The sequence below is a fragment of the Grosmannia clavigera genome (assembly GCF_000143105.1).
Source record: "Grosmannia clavigera kw1407 unplaced genomic scaffold GCSC_140, whole genome shotgun sequence".
Lineage (NCBI taxonomy): Eukaryota > Fungi > Ascomycota > Sordariomycetes > Ophiostomatales > Ophiostomataceae > Leptographium > Leptographium clavigerum.
Genome location: NW_014040801.1, coordinates 2,698,073 through 2,719,173, shown reverse-complemented (window position 1 = coordinate 2,719,173; position 21,101 = coordinate 2,698,073). Strand labels below are relative to the sequence as shown.

The 21,101-nt window shown below is 52.1% G+C and overlaps 6 protein-coding genes across 6 annotated transcripts; 5 read left to right on the top strand and 1 right to left on the bottom strand.

Moving 5' to 3' along the window:
* Positions 1–2,022: 2,022 nt before the first annotated feature.
* On the top strand, positions 2,023–3,400 carry CMQ_1070 (uncharacterized protein; the record flags this gene model as incomplete). The annotated part of the gene is made up of 4 exons (XM_014318149.1): positions 2,023–2,220; positions 2,329–2,646; positions 2,710–2,852; positions 2,920–3,400. 4 exons carry the CDS (start codon positions 2,023–2,025, stop codon positions 3,398–3,400), a joined length of 1,140 nt encoding a protein of 379 aa, XP_014173624.1.
* Positions 3,401–6,218: 2,818 nt separating this feature from the next.
* CMQ_461 (sugar transporter family protein) lies at positions 6,219–7,940 on the top strand (the record flags this gene model as incomplete). The annotated part of the gene is made up of 3 exons (XM_014317540.1): positions 6,219–6,434; positions 6,496–6,864; positions 6,930–7,940. 3 exons carry the CDS (start codon positions 6,219–6,221, stop codon positions 7,938–7,940), a joined length of 1,596 nt encoding a protein of 531 aa, XP_014173015.1.
* A 776-nt stretch (positions 7,941–8,716) lies between these two features.
* CMQ_1652 (DNA-directed RNA polymerase 3 largest) lies at positions 8,717–13,233 on the bottom strand (the record flags this gene model as incomplete). Its single annotated transcript, XM_014318731.1, has 3 exons — positions 8,717–12,694; positions 12,977–13,088; positions 13,151–13,233. 3 exons carry the CDS (start codon positions 13,231–13,233, stop codon positions 8,717–8,719), a joined length of 4,173 nt encoding a protein of 1,390 aa, XP_014174206.1.
* Positions 13,234–15,082: 1,849 nt separating this feature from the next.
* On the top strand, positions 15,083–16,842 carry CMQ_1538 (succinate-semialdehyde dehydrogenase; the record flags this gene model as incomplete). The annotated part of the gene is made up of 5 exons (XM_014318617.1): positions 15,083–15,112; positions 15,174–15,255; positions 15,328–15,504; positions 15,584–16,187; positions 16,251–16,842. The coding sequence occupies 5 exons, from the start codon at positions 15,083–15,085 to the stop codon at positions 16,840–16,842; spliced, it is 1,485 nt and encodes a 494-aa protein (XP_014174092.1).
* A 796-nt stretch (positions 16,843–17,638) lies between these two features.
* Positions 17,639–18,787, top strand: CMQ_979 (beta transducin-like protein het-e4s; the record flags this gene model as incomplete). Its single annotated transcript, XM_014318058.1, has 1 exon — positions 17,639–18,787. The coding sequence occupies one exon, from the start codon at positions 17,639–17,641 to the stop codon at positions 18,785–18,787; it is 1,149 nt and encodes a 382-aa protein (XP_014173533.1).
* Positions 18,788–19,688: 901 nt separating this feature from the next.
* CMQ_1437 (uncharacterized protein) lies at positions 19,689–20,543 on the top strand (the record flags this gene model as incomplete). Its single annotated transcript, XM_014318516.1, has 3 exons — positions 19,689–19,762; positions 19,975–20,022; positions 20,174–20,543. The coding sequence occupies 3 exons, from the start codon at positions 19,689–19,691 to the stop codon at positions 20,541–20,543; spliced, it is 492 nt and encodes a 163-aa protein (XP_014173991.1).
* Between the last annotated feature and the right edge of the window lie 558 nt (positions 20,544–21,101).

Sequence of the window (21,101 nt, the reverse complement as noted above, 5' to 3'; positions counted from 1 at the left end):
TATTTATCCCCCCCATAAAACCCTATTTTCGTTCGTAGTGATCCGTGCGTAAAAAAAGCCATTCACCACATCTCGTCAGTTATCCAATCGCCTCCATGACGTCTTCCATCACCACACAGCACCTGGCTTCCTGTCTTTTCAGTCGATCTGTCTGAAAGGACCGCATCGCTTTTTCTCTACGAGCTGCCAATCGTACTTCTGGCGTACAGACGCTTTCATGTACGCCAATTGCAAGAGTGATCGGCAGGTGCAACAGAGTGGACCATTTCCTTCAGCTGGGCGCAGGTGTCTACTGGACATAAACAGTATCGGCCTCTCTACTCCGTATTGCCGTGGCAGCTCTAATCTGAGCTCTGGCCACGCATACTGACTCGCAATCATCCCCAGCCACCTTCTCCGGGGGTCCGCCCTTCATCGACTGGCTGCATGCATTAGTGCATATGTTTGTCTCAGCAATGACTTGCACTCGCGACTGCCGATATATTTCCTCGTACGAAGTAATCCCGGACCATTTCGCCCATCTGGACTGCTCTCTAGGCGCCCTCTGCTGCCTTGTCCCTTGACGTTGTCCCTTGCCTGGAAGGCCCAAGATCGGCGTCGATGATCCACCTGGACGAGCTGACGGGCGATGAAATGATCGCCCCCTACGCCGTATACCACATAGCACCGCCCTATGTGCCCCTGTCATATCGTAGCCTGCGATAGCCATCGGGCAGTCTCTCAGAACATGTGCTGTGCATGGCATTGAAGGGCGACAAATCCACTTTGGCGCTGGACTGCTCCAAAAAGCCGTTCGTCCAAAGAGCGTAAGAACATTGCATATCGCCTCTTGCATCTGGACAGACCATGCCGTCGAGCTGACATTGATGGGTCCCCTATTGTGCAGCTCAGCAAGCCACGGATGGCCGTGACCGAGCCTGGTGGATCTGTGCGTACTCTCGCATCGCATGCGCGTATCGGTTCCCACTTGCTTTCTTTTTGCATGGGTCTGTCACGCTCGAGAAGTGTTGCCCCTCCTCCCTGTCTTCCCACGCACTGTGAGACTGGGGACAACACCCGGCGAGAAGAGGACGTTTTGACGTGGAAAGGAACTGGCCATGCGTGCCTAAATTGGAAACTACTTTCATTCATTGTCGCTACGTCTCTTCACCGGGCTTGCTTTCTCTCATGGATCTCACTCCTGCCTTGGACAATGTGACTAGCAGCCGCAACTGAGAGAGAGAGGGGACATGTCTCTGAATTGAAGATCACTACTCCGTATCCTTGTGAGCACTCTGTTCCTGCGCTGCCTCCCTGCATCCAAAGACTCCTCCTCTCCGTGCTTGTGTCTCACTCCTCCCATAACACGACTGTCGTCGTGAGTCTATGGTCTGAATGTGGGTTGTAGAAGCGCTGATCGATGCCGGCTTGCATTTCCCACACGTTTTCAAAGATCGTCTTTATGGGTTGCTTGGCATTGTGAGTCTCACATCCTGACTCTCTCTCTCCGTCCAGTAGTCTTGGCAGAAGCAAGAAAAGGAAAGAAATGAAGACGGGCCTCTTTCGTCTTTCGTCTGTTGTCGTGTACCTCCCACCGCTACTCTATAGCTTGATCGTGCTTGTTTCTTTCTTTCTTTGGGGGAGGATTGCCGTTATCCTATTCGATTTCCACGTTCAGTCGTCCGTCTCTCAGCGGTAGCACGCACCAGCCTTTCTCCCTGAGGTCGGAGTGCAGCCTGATCTGTACTTTATTCAACACTTTCTCTACTTTACTCTCTAGGACCCCGTCCAGCCTCTTGTCTATCAATCGTGCAAGCCATGTTGTGACGATATACTTATACCCACTCCTCTCTGTTTGCTTGCCTCGTGCTTCCCCAGCATCTATCTTGTCTTTTGTCGAGTTCTACTCCTTCTGATGCCCCTCCGCATTTCTGTTCACCGAACCGGGGCAACTCAGCCGACCCCTTTCCGTACGAGAACACGAGCACGGCGGTAGCACAAGACAAAGAAAAACAGCATCAAAGGGCGTATATCTTTGAAGACATGGACATGGACGCGACCAACATCACGGCACTGCCGGCACTAAAAGCCGTCACGGCCACCGACCAGGGTGGTATCCTGGCCATTGCAGCCAGCATGGCACTCGTCTTCGCCATCCTCTCGCTTCTGATTCGTGCCTATGTGCGGATAGAATGCGATGCCGCATTTGCCAGTGACGATTTGTTGTCATGTCTGAGTATGGTAAGTAAGAGACAACGGCCAACAGAGCCACCAAGACAATATGCGGAAAAAAAGAAAGAGAGAAGAAGCGGGAAACGCTGACCGGCTCAGGCTGCCACTGTAATTCAGACGAGCGTCGTGTTCCTAGCCATAGCCCGCGGCTTTGGACGTATCTCATCTGATCTCACGGTCAAGGCCACCAGCGACTGGCAACGCGATATTTACGTGGCCGACATCCTATTCCTCGTCGGCATGTGGCTCACAAAGTGCTCCATCGCCCTGCTGCTGATGCGCCTCTCACGCGACCCTGGCCACACCTTCATGTCCAGGGCCCTGATCGTTGGTTCGACCTGCTACTTTGTCATTTCCGTTTTCGTTGTCGCCATCCGCTGCGACGTATCAGAGCCGTGGAGTCCCGACGGAGCCAAGAACTGTGACTCGAGCACCGTAAGTGATTTCGTGATTCCGTGATTCCGTGATGTGTTTGATTACACATGCTGACCGGCTCAGTTTGCCCGCTGGTCGGCCGTCACTGCTCTGGACGTCGCCACCGAGGCCGCTCTCTTCCTTGGCAGTCTGCAACTCGTCCACGGCCTGCAGCTTCCATGGAGCAAAAAGTCCGTCGTGGTCTTTGCCTACGGCCTTCGTCTTCCGTAAGTTGTCACCGGAAAGACGAGAATCTGTTCCGGCTTTTGCTAATCCAGATTCCTCCCCTTCCAGCCTTATCGCTCTCGCCGCACTCCGGCTGCAATACCTTCACAAAGGCATATACAGCAACGACCAGTCGCTGCACGGCATCCTCGCTTCCGTCTTCACACAGATCGAGCTGGGCTACGCCGTTGCCGCCGCAACGATGCCATGTCTTAAGCCGTTCATGTCCGCTCTCAACACGCAATATGGCGGAGGCCCGGCTTGCATCGTGGTCAACCACTCCATCGTGACAGCTCAGAGGAGTCGTGACTACTCGGGCAACGGTTCCGCAGTAACGCCGCTTTCGATGTCGCGCAAATCCACCGAGTCCGAGACACGCTTTTTTGAGAACAAGGCCATCGCCGGCGTCGACGTCTCCATGCACCCGCTACCACAGATGCCAGGCACTGCCGGAAGACATAACCGGGAGGAAGAGGAGAACGACCGGTCGGGATCACTGTTGTCGTCAACATCGGCTCACCGTGTCCACGCTTTCGGTGAATCGGTGTAAAGCTGTCTGTGATCTTTCTTTCCCTTTTTCATGTCTTTCGTGTAGTATTGGGGCAATAAGAGATATCACCTAAGCCTTCTGTTTCGGATACTGTTCTGCTGTTCTGCCAGATAGCTAGGCGCAAAGGCGCCTTTGGACTGTGGTGCTAGGTCTTGTCTTTTTTTCCACTCTGAGTTTTGCTTGCCTTGATGTATTACCCCTGCTACGTATACCATGTCTGACACATCTTATGAAGTAACAAATTCCTGTAACGTATTGGTGGTTCATTACAAACCATGTTTTTCCGACAATACGAGGCACACGTGTCTGTTATGTGTTGTATCCATGTGTTGCTTTTCTCGTGCTCGGTTTGCAAAACAGTTTCAGGCGTATATAAGTTTGGTTTCAGTGAAGAATGCTGCTAGATCCTGCACTCTGCTTCTGCTGGCACTGGACGGCGAAAATGATGCATATTTTGAATTCAGTGAACCGGCTGCTTCAAAATCCCTTCTAAAAGGTACTGCTGCAAAGAAGAGGTGGAAATAGGCAATGTCGTACCATCGATAAATCAGTAGATAATGACGCGTCCTCAGATTGGTTGTCTTTACTTCCTAAATTTGGTAACAATTATACCCAAACTATGTGCTTGAAAGTAGAATGTCCAACCGAGCACGTGGCAATTGTTGGGTAAGTCGAAAGTATTGAGCAATTCACATGGAATATTGCCTGCAAATAGCAGACCGTAGCACGAAAATCGGTCTCTCATCTCAACGGTCCGCTGGCAGCACACTGTGACAGTACGTGGTTATGCAAGGCTATCAGCATCGACACCCCGTCGGTTACAGCTGTCCTGCTGAGTCGGGTAGATGGGCTGCTGGGAGTAGCAGTAAGACAGCCTAGTGACGTGTACGAGTCCGCTGTCGAGCCTTCTGTCGAGCCTGCAGGACAACTTCAGCCAGCCGTTCATCTGGACCGATATGCGAATGATAGCTCTGACCTACCGTTGAGTCACAAAAGCGTCGCTGACTGGAGGATCGATGGGGTCATATGGGTCGGACGAATAACAGACCCGGGCCGGGTCCTATCTCGTGGCACAGTCGCCGCATTATGATGTAGAACGTAGTGGTCACACGCGTCCTGTCTGCCCATCGTGTCAGGCCGTCGAGGCTTCCGGTAGCCCGTCCTCGGCTGTCGAGGCCGCCCCTGGAATCGGCGCAAGCCCGAGCGCAGGGGCTCTGACTTTGCGAGTGGGAGCATCATAAGGTTCATTGGGGATCAGGATTAGCTCACCGATCAGGTGTGGCCGAGAAGAGAAAGGCGGCTCGACGCAGCGTTACCGTAGTTTCGTGGCGTTTTTCCACCAGTGCCTTTTTATCTGGCTTTCTGTTCCCGCTCTTTGTTCCTTTTTTTCTCGTCATAGCGGCCACGCTAGATTGCCGTCTGCCACACAGGCCGCTGCTCTAGGCGGCCGATGGAGCGTGCATGGTATCGGGGCCGGTCACGGTAAAGTCAGCTACCGCCCAGACGCTACTCTGCCGTCTGCCGTCTGGGAACATGATTGCGAGATACAAAGACAAAAGACGAACAAAAAAAGGACGCGATTGGCCTTGCTGCCCAATCCCCAAATTCTGTACCTTCCCCGTGAGATGAGAATAAAACGTAAGATGGTGCACCGGTCCGTTCTTTCCTCCTGTCCGGTCGACAATGTGAAAAGTGTGCCACACCCCTCAGTATTCCTGCCGTTGTCGTTTCTCCGGCTTTGTGGCCTTGCAAATACGGGGAAATTGCGACCACTCGTTTATTTGGTCGGGCAAGGGCCACTAGTTCTTCAAAAAGGGCTAGCGCGACGGGGTTTGCTCCAGCATTATGTGGAGGAACGCTGTTTCCCCCATTGGAGAAGACCCGGCTCTCTTGCTCATTTCGTCTTCTCCGACAACGCAACGCGGGGCATTTACTCCCGTTTTACTAAATCTTTGCGGGGACACTGGACAATTGAGATTCTCGTGTAGGGTTTTTGGTTCTAGGCCTCATATATGGTAGTATTCTCTAGCGCAGAGTTGCAGCAGTGACTGAGCGTCGAGTGTGCAAACTGGGGTTGCTGGATGGAATACGGAGTAAAGATGTTCTGCTTCAGAGTCAGTAAAACAACTCCGCACATCGCAGCCATTTTCTTTGATGCAGCTGCTGCAAGTTGGTGGTGCATTGCAACCACTTTGTGCATCCCGCATGCTTAGCATCCTGGCCCGTCGTCCAACAGCCCGACAATTGCTCCTGCGCATCCTTTGTCTTGGACCTGTTATCGCAGACCACTATCGTGTAAATAGGACTGGCCTCGGCAACTTCAGCTTTGGTAAGGCGGTCTGCCAGACGATTGCTGCTGTCCACTGCCCTCTTTGCTTCGTATCAGTCGACCGAAGGACCGACCATATGACCAGACAAAATCTGCATGCCTATCGTAGGCGCTTGTTTGTGACGGCATAGTGGTGGGGTACGTCTACCTTTTTGGTCCAGGGCCTCCAGAAAGCAAGAAGAGATCGTCGTTTTGCGTGTGGCCATTTAGACCCACTCTTTTCTGCCCCGTCTGTGCTTACACTGACTGGCTAGCCAAAGCTTACATACGACGTGGTACATGGTACGGAGTACAGAGTACATCCATGGCAGTCTAGTCCTCGCCGATGGACATAAAGGGCCGCCTTCCCAGCAGTCAGACAACGTCTTGTGTTCCCTCTCGCTTCCTCAGTGCTCGTCTGCCCTTGAAGGTCTCGTCCTAAGTGACCAGAGAGCGACAAATTTCTCAGGTCATATTCAAGACCAAGGCTTTACAAGATTATTTCCAGCCATGGCAGACTCAGAGTATGACAAGTCTTTCGGTGGACAGGCTGTCCTGTCACCCAACATCGACCCGCCGCATCACAACATGACTGCTTCCAAGTACATCAGAACGCGCATCAGCTCTTTGAAGCCGCCCATGACCAAGACTCCAAATCCATTCCGCCTCATCGCGTCTGTCACCCGCATCCAATGGGCCTTTTTTTCCGTTGCCTTTATTGCATGGGTCAGTTTCCCTTTTCTTCTCTCTTCTCCTGTTTTGCCTCGTCGCTGACTGACCGCCGCAGACCTGGGACGCTTTCGACTTCTTCACCGTCTCGCTTACTGTCAGCGACCTGGCAGAAACCTTCAACAAGACCAAAACTGACATCACATGGGGCATTACTTTGGTGCTGATGTTCCGGTCCATTGGCTCCATCGCCTTTGGTATCGCTGCCGACCGCTACGGCCGTAAATGGCCCTTTGTTTTCAACAACGTCCTGTTCATCGCCCTCGAGCTCGGCACCGGCTTCTGCCAGACCTATCGCCAATTTCTCGCATGTCGCGCCCTCTTCGGCATCGCCATGGGCGGTTTGTACGGTAACGCTGCCGCAACCGCTCTCGAAGACCTCCCTGAGGACACCCGTGGCATCATGAGTGGCATCCTCCAGCAAGGCGTACGTTTGCTCTGCTCTGTTTTGCTCTTCGTAAAGACTGCTTATTAATCACTCTTCTCATGCAGTATGCCTTTGGCTACCTTCTGGCCACGCTCTTTGCCCGTGCTCTCGTCAACACCACCCCTCACGGCTGGCGTCCACTCTACTGGTTTGGTGCCTGTCCGCCCGTGCTGATCATCATCTTTCGTCTGATGCTGCCCGAGACGGCCACCTTCCAGGAGCGCGAGGCCGTGCGCAAGAGCGCCGAGGAACACGGCGACGGCAGCGTCACCAAGACCTTTTACCGCGAGGGCAAGGTTGCGCTGCGCCGCCACTGGATGATGCTCACCTACCTCGTCCTCCTCATGGCCGGCTTCAACTTCATGTCGCACGGCTCGCAGGACATCTACCCCACGATGCTGACGAACCAGTACAACTTCTCGGCCAATGCCGTCACCATCACTCAGGTCGTCGCCAATCTGGGCGCCATGACCGGTGGCACCCTCGTTGGCTATGCTAGTCAGATCTTTGGCCGTCGTCTTAGCATCATCGTCATGTGCATTTTCGGCGGCGCTCTGCTGTATCCCTACACCTTCGTCTCGAACGAGCGGATCATCGCGGTCGCCTTCTTCGAGCAGTTCTGCGTGCAGGGTGCCTGGGGTGTCATCCCCATTCACCTCATGGAGCTGAGTCCGGGAGCGTTCCGTACCTTTGTTGTTGGCACGGCCTACCAGCTGGGCAACCTCGTCTCCTCGGCCTCGTCCACTATCGAGTCCACCATTGGCGAGCGCTTCCCGCTGCCGCCCAAGGGCAAGGTCAGCCGCTACGAGTACGGCAAGGTCATCTGCATCTTCCTCGGCTGCGTGTATGTCTATGTCATCGTCTTGACCCTGATCGGTCCCGAGCATCTGAGGCGGAGCTTTGATGCCGAGCATGACCAGGATCTGCGTGCTGTTGCCGGCGACGAAACTGTCGTTGAGGCGATACACCGGCGCGAGCGCATGGGAATGGGCCTGAGCGAAGACGACCTGGAGGATGCCGCGGCCGTGCGGGAGGCCGAGAATCGCGAGAAAATCGTCGTGGGACACATAGCGTGAGCGCGATCTGTGCGTAGAAGTAGGATATCTGGCTGGGGAATTAAGCTTTTTCATCAATTGGTTTTTGATGACTAGACCAAATTTGAGCCGTGACAGGTGTGTTTTGAGAGGTACAATGATCTATGCGTGCATTTGCACCCACAGCGATTTGAGAAGATGACCTCGTTGGTACTTCGTAGACCTCTTTAGATTGGGAGCCAGGGCTCTGGGGAAGCACGACAAATGGTCATATATTACTGGGCCGAGAAAGTACGTCAAAAAGCCCAATGCATTATTGTATGCAGCTGTACTGTAAACCATCTAATGTCCCCCAGAAAGCTTCAAACACATTGCACCTGATCAGCGCAGCGGAAACCAACACGCTATTTTACATAAACTCCTGCTATGAGCCACTGCTTTGAGAGCGACACTTTGCTGGGATCTTCATTCCGTACGCCAGGGCAGTCAATGCCGAAGGCGTCACGGAAAGCTGGGCTTCCACCCTCAGTCCCTGGCAGTAACGGCCAATTTCTCATTAGGAGCCCATATTCCAGGCAAAAATGAGACTGTATTCCAATCCATGCAGCCATCCTCAAGCTCCACCGCCGTAAACAACCTCGGCGTGCCCAATTACGCGTGCTGAGTTCCCTGCAAACGGTCACAAAAACCAGCATCTCCTGAGCTGAGACTGTCGTCTTGTTGAACACAGTAGGGAGCCGTGACCCATGGTAAGAAAAGTGTTTGAGAATCTTTGCCTTGTCCAGCCTCTGCTGGTTTGGCTAGATGCTTCGCACCGCCTACTTCTTCATGGTCGCATTCCATGCATCCTCGAAAACCGTTTGCTGCGGTGCAAAATCATCTGGCTGCAATCCTAGACGCCGGATCATACCAAATCCTCCAGTACCAACGCTCATCGATTGTCCCATAATGACCGACTCGCTGACACCTTGAATGGGATCCTCCTTCAGTCCGGCAACCGCATCGAACAGATGGTCAGGCGTCTTCTCAAATGAGGCGAGCTGCAGAACACTGTCCCGCATTTTGGCCAAACCAAAGCGCGTGATGCCAAGCACTTGGCCTTTGTACGTCATGACGTCAGCGAGAAGCTCCATGTGCCGCGGATCAATGTTCATGTCGCGCATCACGTTCTTGATTTCCACGGCGATCGACTTCCTGGCCGCTTCGATGCCGAGAATATCCAGACATTCCATAATGCTGTTAGTCACCACACCGGTACCAATGACGCCTTCTGTGTTGATGCATTCCCGCAGTCCGTATCCTTCCACGTACACTGTGTGCTCGTCTTTCTCCGTTTGGATCACCGCGCGAGCAGCGTCGGGGTAGCCGGAAATTCCTATCGCAGGCAGCTGGCGGCGAAGGAAGTTGACGCGAAACAGCAGGTCTTGGTTGTCCGCACTGGCCTTTGCCTTGGTTGCAGCAGAACGCCTTGACCCATAATCTGCCCCGCCGTTGCGAACAATGATCGTGATCGTGCTTGCGAAAGTGTCGGCAAACACGAGGTTCTCATCGATCTTTAGCTTCTTCTGCTTGCAAACAGACAGTGCAATATCATGAAGACCGACTCCCAGTTGCAGGTCATTCAATGCCTGCTGGTCCACCTTCATAATGATTCTGCCTTCGTTGCCGTCCCATTCTTCTTCGACATAACTCAGGACGTCCGAGATGTAAGTCTTTTCGATGCGCCCCTTGACAATGTGCGCTGCTTCGATCTGACGAGGGTTCTGGAGCGGACACGTGATGATCGGCGTGTTGATTTTCTTGGATGCGTTGATGATCTCTTTGATACGTGGCACACCTTCAGTAATGCTCATGCCAGCCACACCGGCGAAATGGAACGTCTTCAGCGTCATCTGCGTTCCGGGCTCGCCGATAGACTGCGCACCAACGGCACCAACTGCATGGCCAGGCTCGACGTGGGCTTTGCGGAATTTGTCCAGGCACATGACCACAAACGCCCTCAGCGTCTTTTCTGACACTTTTGCTGTTTTGTCGATATAGGAGCGGTGCGATGCGAGTGAGGCATCGAACGTCTCGACCAGACGCTCTTTTGCATTGGTGAGTCTGTCTGCACGTTTTTGCACAAACTGGCGTACATCGTCGAGAAACTTGCGAGCACCCTCTTGCAGATCGAGACTGGCATCCGACTGGTCGTTGTAATCCAACAACGCATCAGTGACCAGATGCCGCCGAATGTACTTGGCTCGCTCGTCTGCCAGTAGGGAGTCGCACACGGCCATGATTGTGTCTGGATCTAGCGAAGGCTCCGCATTGCTCCAAGTGATGCTCTCTGCATGCGTCCAACTCCGCTCGAAATTGACCGGCACGGCAGATCCTTCCATGTCCACCGGGTCCAGTCCGTCAGAGCCAAACTGAAACTGCACAACATCGCCAGAAGATGTCCGGACCGTGTTGTCGTACTGCGTAGACAAGTCCTCCAGTGATTTCATCAATCTTCTGGACATGTATCCCGTCTCTGCCGTCTTCACGGCCGTATCGACCAGGCCCTCTCGACCCGAGATTGCGTGAAACAGAAACTCCGTAGGCAGGAGACCCGAGTAGAAGCTGTTCTGCACGAAACCCTTCGAGGCCGGATTGCGCACATTTTTGGGAAAATGTGGGAGACTCCGGTCTTGGAAGCCATTGGGCACACGCTGGCCACCAATGATCTGCTGTCCGACGACGGCCACCATTTGCGCAACGTTAATGGCCAGACCCTTGGATCCGGATGTGGCCATGGTAAGCGGTGCGTTGTGTTTGCTGAGCGTCTCCAGACAGAGGTCACCGGCCGCAGATCGAACTTTGCTCAGAACACCAGAAATCGAGTTTTCCAATGTTTGGTCCAGGTTACAGCCTGCAGACTTTTCTAGCTTGCCAGTGTTGAACTTGTGGATAAGTTCATCACATTTCAAATTGGCTTCCCGAACAAGAATTTTGATCTTTTCTCGAAGGGTAGTGAGCGGAAACACGTCAAAAACACCGATTGATAACCCGAAATTGCCCATGAAACGTGCACAGAGCCTTGCGAGTCGATTCATAGCCGTGACGGCCTCATCTGGACCGTAGTCACGCAGGATGACGTAAAACACCGAATCCTTCTTTCCAGAGCCAACAGTTGATTTGTCCATTCGCCCGCACATGACCTCTGAATTGCGGACCACCAGAAAGTTGTCCTCTGGATCCATGTCAGGGGCTTCACCAGGACGTCTCTTGTAAGCCTTGCATTTAGCATCGAGGTTGACCAACACTTTGGACGATTTGTTCGGACGCATCATTATATTGAAGACCTGTTTCCCTGTCCAGAGTGCCTGTGGTTTTAGAATTGCAGGAGGCGGTATATCAAGCTGCTCCGACGAGCCAGTCATGTGCGCACACATGTAGGCAAAGGTGTGCCGGGTGAAGAACCGATCCTTGCTGCTGATAAGATAGGCGGCCGTGATAAAATCCTGCGTGGCTGCAATGATGGGCTCTCCGTTTTTTGGAGTTGCCAGATTGTGCTTCACTCCCATCAGAGTCAGTGCTTCAGCTCTGGCCTCTTCAGTTTGAGGGACGTGAAGATTCATCTCATCACCATCGAAATCTGCATTGTATGGCCCGCACACGCACTCATTTAACCGGAATGTCCTCCAAGGCCGGACTTTGACCAGATGCGACATGATACTGAGCTTGTGAAGAGACGGCTGGCGATTGAAGAGAACAATGTCGCCATCCTCGAGATGTCGCTCCACCGTGTCCCCAACCCGGAGATCCTTTGCAAATTGTTCTTTGTTTCCAAAGTTCAGATCCAGCTTATATCCTCCATCATCCTTTTTCAGGATAGACTTCGCTCCCGGCCATTGTGTCGGACCATTAAGAACCAAATTCCGAAGTTTTCGGATATTGATGTGGTTGACTCTTTCGGGATACGACAGATTCTTTGCAACAAGCACCGGAACAGCAACCTCGTTGATAGCCAGATTGGGGTCGGGCGAGATGACTGTGCGCCCAGAAAAGTCGACTCGTTTGCCGGACAAGTTTCCTCGAAACCGACCCTGTTTTCCTTTGAGCCGCTGCGAGAATCCTCGGATGGGCTTGCCATGACGGGCTGCAGTAAGCCCTGGAAGCTCGCTGTTGATGTACATCGCCAGCTGAAATTGCAAGAACTCCCACTGCTCCATCAGAGTAGTGATAGGGGCACCTTTGACCAGCGCAGTGCGGATCAACCCGCAAACCTGAACAATCTCGGCCAGCTTGGTCGTCAGGTCGTCTTCTGTGCTGGAGCTTTGTTGTTGAACCGATGGGCGGATGCAGACGGGTGGCGCTGGTAGATACTGCCAAATGAACATCTCCGGTCGGCCGTCCAGGGGATCCAGACCAAGAAGTTCACAGTCACTTGGACTGATCTTCTTGAAAAGGTTCAGCACATGCAGAGGGTCAAGGTCCTCAAGAGCTCGGTGCAGATGCTTTTCCAAGTCTGGTATTCTCTTCCTGGCTTCCGAAAATGAATGTTCAAATTCCCTCTTTCTTGCTGGGGGTATTTTCTTGGCTGCCGTTGATTTGTTGAACGCTGCAAATCGGTCGTGGGCAACCTTCAGAGGGCCAATTTTCTTGATTGATCCGTTCAGAGATTGGCAATATGGACATTCCTTGCACTTCTTGCAGATCTCGTTGACCTTCTTGCATATCTGTGTTTTTCGAAGATTGTCGATTCCCGGTTTTCGGAGCTCCTTCAGAAACGTTCGTCGATCGGACTCCATCAGCAAGACGCGCCCACAGTCCTGAAGTGTTCAAGAGGCTAAGTCAGTAAAACAACAGCAGATCAGATAGGTGGAAGTGAAGCAAACAAACCTTGCATATGTTTTGTAGGATCTTGATAGTAAAACCTAGATATCCTATGTGAAATACAGGAAGCGGAAGGCGGACGTGCCCAAAGTGACCAGGGCACATGCTGAGAGGCATCAGACACGTAGCACACTGTCCAATCTTGCTAGACGTTCCCTAGATACAAGAAGTAATGTGTTAAAGATGCGACAGCGATTTGAGGGAGGCGAAAGACGAACCAAGCGAGAGTCGAGAGGCCCATGGGGATACGGTGCTCGGTTGTTCTCGACATCGTACAGCATAGAGTCTGATATTTCAAGGACGCTTTGGTTGACAATGTCTTGGCCTGATCTGGAAGTCGGCACGTTAGTCCAAGTTCAGCCAGAGCGCAGCGATGACTCGGTGCAGCTCACTGGATCCCAAATTTGAAGCGCTTGAAGCGCTTTGGCAGCTCGTCAACAACCTGCTCTTTGCAGGCTTTCACGGAGGGGGCCATGGTTCACGTTAAATACTGAGCGCGCATGCGCTCAAAAGGCCTTGAGGAAGTTTTCCAGTCTCGAGACAAGATTAGGTCAAGTGTTTGGCGCAAAGTGAAGCAAACGACAGAGGCAAGATTTTAAAATTCTTGATGCAGAAGCTCGTCCCCCACCAAATGCGAAGAAACCTCGTGACGCGCAGAGTCATATCACGTGTAAAATGGGTCCTTATCGCTATCGAACTTCGACTCCGGGATTTTCGGCGCGAATGAAACTAGGCCATTCTGGCCACAAATGGCAATTTGCGGGCCTCTGGATCCTATTGCTCCTCACACTTACACACTTCACGAAGTCGATCCTGAAGTTAGCATCGTCCTTATAATCCTTATGCTCTGTAGTTCGATTGGTATAATATTTAAAACTACACCTCACTCACCACTAGTATTGTGCTTATAAGTAAACCAGGCACTATTTTTTTCCTTGCCGAGTTTTACTCCCCGACTCCCCGGAACCCTAGAACCACAACGGAGAATCGTCAATCAAACACCGGGGCGATAGGAGTACTGCTGCAAGACTAAGGAAAAACAGGCGATACATCGGCAGTGAAGAAGATATACTGTAGGCAGAGTCACGGTCAGAAGATTTGGACCTTTGCAAGCTATTCTGAGCTGAATATTGTAGACTTATAATGGAGGAGTACTAATCGCACCACAAGTACATGAAGTAGGGGGGTTTACAGTGTCTGATTCTCATAATCGCAGTAATAGCACCTCCACATGCTAGAAATAGCAGAGTGCAGAGGTGGCGGATTATGGTCTTATCGGCAGCCATGCAGAGTCGGCCCCTCGCAACAGTGGTGGTTCTCAAAGCTACGAACCCCATACCAAGGCCGAAATACAGAGTCACCGCCTTTTAGCTAAACCGTCGTCTGTTCATTTGGAAAAAAACAACTATACGAGCAAACTCGCGCAAAGCTTTGATCTTTACGTTTGGAGACTCAGATACCATGCCGGGTTGATTCTCGCGAGTACCGAGGGGAAGCATACGTTGTGTCGGAATATGAGAGACACCACATTTTTGTCTGACTCTTAACGTGGAGAATGATGCTGGGACCGAGAAAGGCCATTCGAATGAAAGTAAACTCTAATCGATTAGAGATCTTGAGAAAAAGTCGATGCTAGTATGACCGCAAAGTCTACCTTAGGAATCCAGAGCCTCAATCTTCAGCAAAAAGTCCAACATATTTTACTAAGTAACTGAGTCCCCATCTTCTCCACCGTTCTCCTCTCTCCACCATACTCTCTCTCACCGTACGGAGTACCTCAACACATGCTCCGTAGTTGCCCCTGTCTACTCCGCATGCATCGGCATTCGATGTTGATTCATATCACGTGATCGATATGTAACCGCTTTGAACATGGCCTTAATACCAAAAAGGCAGCTATAGGCGGCGCAGAAATTTTTCACGAAGCGGCCGACGTACCCGCATTGTTTACTCCATATGTGATCGAAGCCACCCTACTGTTTCCATAACGAGGTGTAGTGAGTACTCGAATTAGTGTCGCGCGCCCGGATTCTTACGTCAACCATGTCAGTGCTGCCGCTAGAATCGAGTACCCGCGTCCGTCGTTCGGGGAGAAGGGAGAAGTCTGGCCATTCATAGTGCAATGGCCCACAAAAAGAACATCTCGTTGACCATGAGCTTCGGAAGCTATGGAGTACATGGCCTGTTCGTCTGACATATTTTTCCACCGTACACGGAGAAGTTGCGAAGAGTTTCCAGTATATCTTCTGTCCTCATCTTCTACCACCACAGTCATAAGACTTTGCTCTACAACATCCCAGACATCAAGATTATAGCTTGCAGCAATGGCGTATTCCGAGCAACACATCAAAAGCGTATGTTATTATGCGGCCTGGGTATGATAGGAGCTAACGCGAGTCCTGCAACTGTGTACAGCTGAAGAACAAGAGCTTGTTTTCGGGCGAGGCCCTCATTGACGGAAAATGGGTCACCAAGGACAAAAAGTTTGATGTCTATGGTACGTGTCTCTAGCGGGTCATATACAAATAATTGAACAAATGGATAGACTGACTTGCATGTAACCATACAGAGCCCTCGAGTGAGGCCGTTCTCGGCCAGGTGTCCAACTGCTCGCTAGAGGACTTCCAGACGGCCATCCAGAGCGCCGACGTGGCACAGCGAGCCTATTTTGAAAGCACCACGGGTGCGAAGAGAGGCCAGCTGTTGCGGAGGTGGAACGACCTGGTCCTGGAGAACATTGACGATCGTGAGTCCAGTCCTGTCTCTGTCTGCCGCCGTGCTCCCTTGTTTCGACTCTACACAACATCATCCTAACCACAATGCAGTCGCCGTCATCCTCTCGCTCGAAAACGGCAAGACGCTGAGCGAGGCCAAGGGCGAGGTGCTCTACGCAGCCAGCTTCCTCGCCTGGTTTGCCGAGGAGGCCACACGTGCGTACGGCGTGACCATCCCGTCGTCGACGCCGCACACGACGCTGATGACGCTGCGCGAGCCCGTTGGCGTATGCGCCATCATCACGCCGTGGAACTTTCCCGCGGCCATGATCACGCGCAAGGTTGGTCCAGCCCTGGCGGCCGGCTGCGCCGTCGTGATCAAGCCGCCCAGCGAGACACCCTTTACCTGCACGGCCTTGACCAAGCTGGCAGTCCTGGCCGGCATTCCCCCGGCGACCATTCAGGTCTGCCCGACCAAGGACCGGCAGGCGGCCACGGAACTCGCCACGAACCCGCTGGTCAAGAAGCTCAGCTTCACCGGCTCGACCGGCGTCGGAAAGATGCTGGCTAAGCTAGCCACTGGCACACTCAAGAAGGTCAGCCTCGAGCTCGGCGGCAACGCGCCCTTTATCGTCTTCAACGACGCCAACCTCGACCTCGCTGTCGAGGGCGCTATGCTCTGCAAGTTCCGCTGCTCCGGACAGACATGCGTCTGGTACGTTTTGTCCCCTCTCTTTCACCCCTTTTTCCCGCATCCGATCTTCTTCTGACCGCTCAGCGCAAACCGTCTGTATGTTCAGAAGGGCGTGGCTAAGGAGTTCACCGCAAAGCTGGTTAAGGCAGTTCAGGTGCTCAAGACCGGTCCCGGCCTGGACGCGACCACGACCCAGGGTCCGCTCGTGAACAAGGCCGCCGTCGACAAGGTCCGAGAGCATGTGGCGGATGCGGTTGCCAAGGGCGCCAAGATTGAAGTCGGCGGCAAAGTTACGCGCACTACTGGTTTCTTTTATGATCCCACCGTGCTCTCGGGCATGAAGTCTGAGATGATCGTCAGCCGCGACGAGACGTTTGGTCCCCTGGCGCCTGTTTTCGAGTTCGAGACCGAACAAGAGGTTCTGCGGCTGGCCAACGACACCGAGCTCGGCCTGGCCGGTTACTTCTTCTCCCAGGATATTGCGCGGGCCATGCGCGTCGCACAGAAGCTGCAGGTCGGCATGGTCGGCGTCAACACGGGCAAGATCAGCGCTGCCGAGGCGCCCTTTGGCGGCGTCAAGGAGAGCGGATACGGAAAGGAGGGCAGCCTCTACGGCATGGACGAGTACCAGATTACGAAGAGCGTCACGATCGGAAACCAGGATGCTGGTCTGTAGATAGGAGACCTCCCAAATAAAGGAAGATAGAGGAGACTACGGAGTACACCGTACAAAAATGTGAAAATCTGCATTCCAGTGCAATTGGTGAAAGATACGAAGGAGGCCACCTGGAAGCGGATATCACACAGCCGCCCTACCAGTAGATCCACGGGAATTCAATTCAGTACAACGTCGTAGATCTTTCTATGGACCAATAGCGTTGTCCCAGAAAAGCAAAGGCTTTTTGAAAACCTGGCAATTTGCTTCGCCTCCTCTTATCTTGCCGCTGTGGAGGCCTACGGCCTGCCCTTGCCGCTCGGTCTGCCAGGAATCCACACTGCTGTGTGGAGGCATGAAGCATACTCCGTACACTGTGCGGCGCAGGCCCTTTTGACCCACCTGTTGGAGAGGCTTTTAGGGGCGCATACCAATTCTCTGCGGCGCCCAGACGCAATCAGTCCTCAGCTCATGTTTCACAGAAGTGGGCGAAAAGAGGGCGGCGCCTAATAACTGGGACTGAGCATATACGATCAAGATAAGAGGACAATGCATTGTCGCTGGGAGCCTATTGTCAGGCAATTGTGGGCGTCAAGTGTGGCTGGAGGCACGGAAAACGGGTCGGAGCAGATCATTCCCGGCGGTTAGCCGCATGACCCTTGTTACCATCGCGATCAACCAAGCAGTCATTCTGCTTGCATCTTGCCACTTCTCGAGAGATAAATAGAGACATCCGTAGCCGGACAATGTGTATAGAACCAGTCAGTATGGTCAATCTTTTTCGCGAAGCAATTCTATCAAACTCGTATCAAACATCATGCGTCTTCTTTACTGGGATGGTGAGGGCGAGCCCTATCTAGTTGAAGCCCATTCCAACATTCCGCCCTATGCCATCCTTTCACACACCTGGGGAGAGGGCGAGGTCACATTCAAGCACTATCAAGATGGCACGGCTGGAGATCAGGCCGGTTACCGCAAAATCCTCTTCTGTGCCGAGCAGGCGCGGCGGGACAACATATCCTATTTTTGGATAGACACTTGCTGCATCGACAAGGCGAGCAGTGCCGAGCTAACCGAGAACATCAACTGTATGTACGAATACTATCAGAATGCAGTTCACTGCTACGCCTATCTCGCCGATGTGACTTGCCCTGATGTAAGTAAGATCGGCAAATGGCAAGAGGCATTTCAAATGAGCCGCTGGTTTACTCGCGGCTGGACGCTGCAGGAGCTGCTGGCACCAGCCAACGTCGAGTTCTTCTCTGATACAGGAGTATTACTTGGCGACAAAAAATCGCTGGATACATTAATCAGCAAGATCACCCGCATACCGGTGGAGGTGCTGCACAAGACCAAACCTCTGGCCGAAATCGAGCCAAATACAGTATTTCGCTGGATGGAAGGGCGCAACACGATGCGCCCGGAAGACCAGTCTTATGCGATAGTCGGAATCCTCGACGTGCACATGGCGGTTATATATGGCGAGGGGGGGGAGAACGCACGGATAAGGCTCAAGGACACACTGGCCCGAGTCGCCGAGCGCTCGCGCGTGTATTCGACATTTGTGGGCGGCGTAAGCGGCGCCAGCTTCACGCTTCTGGCGCCGTTGGGCGAGAATGTTCACGAGCTTCATCTGTGGTCGTCCAAGAGTCACATCCAAGCAGTCCGTGTTAAGTACACAAACGGAAAGGAGGAGCTGGCCGGACAGGCGTCTGGCAATAGCAAGCACACTTGTTTCGTCTTCAACCAGAACGAACGCATCAAACAACTCCTCCTGTGGGACAATCAAGACAACCACCATCTGGGTGGCATCGGCTTTACGACTACGGACAACCGAAGCATTGAGTTCGGCAATGATACAATGGAAAAAGTGGAGTGGAAGAACAAGCTTTCTAAACGGCTCATCGGCATCAGCGGCTTGTCTGGACGTGACATCAACCGCCTGGCATTTGTGTTTTCGTGGTGATAGGACGTACCGCTTTTCACCAACAGGCCAGGGTAGTAACTCTGTATACAAGTAGTGCCTGGTCCTTACTCTGTAATTATATAACGCTTGGTTTTTATACTAAAATGTACTTCGCTGTCGTTTTACCAAGCCGAATCGTCTGCTTTGTTATTATAGTAAATCCTTATAGCCACATTATCTTATGTGCGTTCTCATTGCCCATGAGTGCATGCGCTAGGTCTATTATCGTGCCAATAAATTTATCAAGAAATTGAATGTATTAGCTAGATGAAAGTATCTAGTTTGAATGATGCTGGGCTACTACTGCCGGTCATAACATTGATTTCTTCGGTCCTGATGGGTGCCATTTCGCGTTCATTCATTTTAGACATCCAAATATACAGTATGCCGTTAGCTAAGATACAAATCCATCAAGCTCGCGACCTTGATCCCTTCCATACAGTACATATTTAGACCCGAAAATCCATCCCACCATCTATCTAACTCAATTGGCTGTTAATGCTTGTAGTTGTACTCCGTAGGCAGTGCAGGTCATGGAACGCTACTTGAACTGGTGGCAGCCTGTTTCGGTCACTGGTTGGCTGACACTGCTGGAAGTCCCATCTTTTGATGCAGCTTAGGCTCATTTACCCCGCATTCTAACGACTGCTACCATGTTAGCGTGTGTCTGTTAGTGCGTTTGGGGAGGGAATCCACTATCCGTAGTCTCTATCGGAACGAGTTATAAGGGAGTACGGTGTAAGGAGAGAAGCATACATCGCGCGAAGTAGGTGTGTAAGAGGATACAGCGACAACAGGCTTTGACTGAAGAGTCTGTATGTATATCGCATCACACTGTACAAGGGAGGCTGCCTTTGCAATCTTGTCTCACGTACTTAAACTGCACGAGACCACGTAACTCATGTGCTACATTGGGGGCAGCCCTGAAAGAGAGGATGGGTTCAGTGATCACCGCGCCGAGAACATTCTTGAAAGGTAAGTGACGCAGAGGTGTTGGACGGTGGTTGATCCTTGAGGATCGGACAAACTGCCACACTCGTCGGGCTTGAGGCTGGTTGGGCCAGAACTGGTCGCCCTACTCCTCATTTATTCTCTACATGAAGTCGGATAACTTCTTGTTCTCTTTCCTTTACAACAAGGTTTTATAATCTTCATGCTAATTTCATCAACTCAACCTTGAAAAGCAGCTTTGTGCATCGCATAAATCGCCATATCTCGATAGTTTTCGAAAAGGAGTACGTACAACTATCCAAGCTCGCCTAGTTCTATTATTTGATCCTTATAATGCACTCTTCTGTCTTTAGAAGTGTTTATCTCCAATCCAAGCTCGTATTCTCTTTACCGGAGTGTTCCATCACTAACAATAATCGTCTTCCTGTCTTTTAGAGAACAATACTATCAAGGCTTCACTCCCCTCATCTTCACCATGGCCGCCCGTGTCCCTGCTGCTAAGGCTACAGAGCTCGTCACATTTGGTGCTGCTGGTCTGGTCGGGTTTGCACCCGTCTACTTATTGTTTGCACCCAAAGGGGATGAGCAAATGGCCCGTCAGACTACCCGCTGGGCTCCTCGTTGGGAACATGTTACTACCAACTATCTCACGCCGCCGGTTGAGAACACCGTCCGGAACCACATTTCGCCTCCCATTGAGCGCACTATGAAGCGCTTTGATCGTGTGGCCAACCCACACATGGCACGGGCTGCACAGAACCTCGACCGGCGGATCCGAGCAGGCATCGCGCGGGTGCAGAAATAATCTTGCAGTGGATGGATCTCGGAGTGGGACGCTGTGAAGGCGAAAGGAGGATATTTTTACGTTTTGCAGGATACCACCTTCCACTGGCTTTTACATCTCCATTTCCATATTCGAACACAATTCTCCTCGTGGTATTAGTTTTAGGGTATTCTTTGTTTACGTACCTGATTATCGCATTCATTTTCCACCTGTTGTGCAGTGTATGTCCGTAGACACATTTATATTCAGCAGCCTTTTCATCTCTCTACATATCTCAACTGTAGAGATTGGGTTTTCAAACACTGTATGACAAGGTCGTATGATCTTGCTGACCGAGAATGAGGGGAAGCAGCTCTGTGTCATCATAACCCCTGTAGCATATGACTGTGTACTAAGTAACTCATGTTTCATTGCTCTAACCTGCAGGCCAACTCAATGTATCGCCGTAGCTTCGCCCACAGTCCCAAGGCCATTGGAAATCAGAACACGAATTCTGTGCTCATCCAATTATGAACAACTTTTTTTGTCAGCGTTCGAGAAGACAAACGCAACCAAAATAGCCGTATATACCGCCGTGCT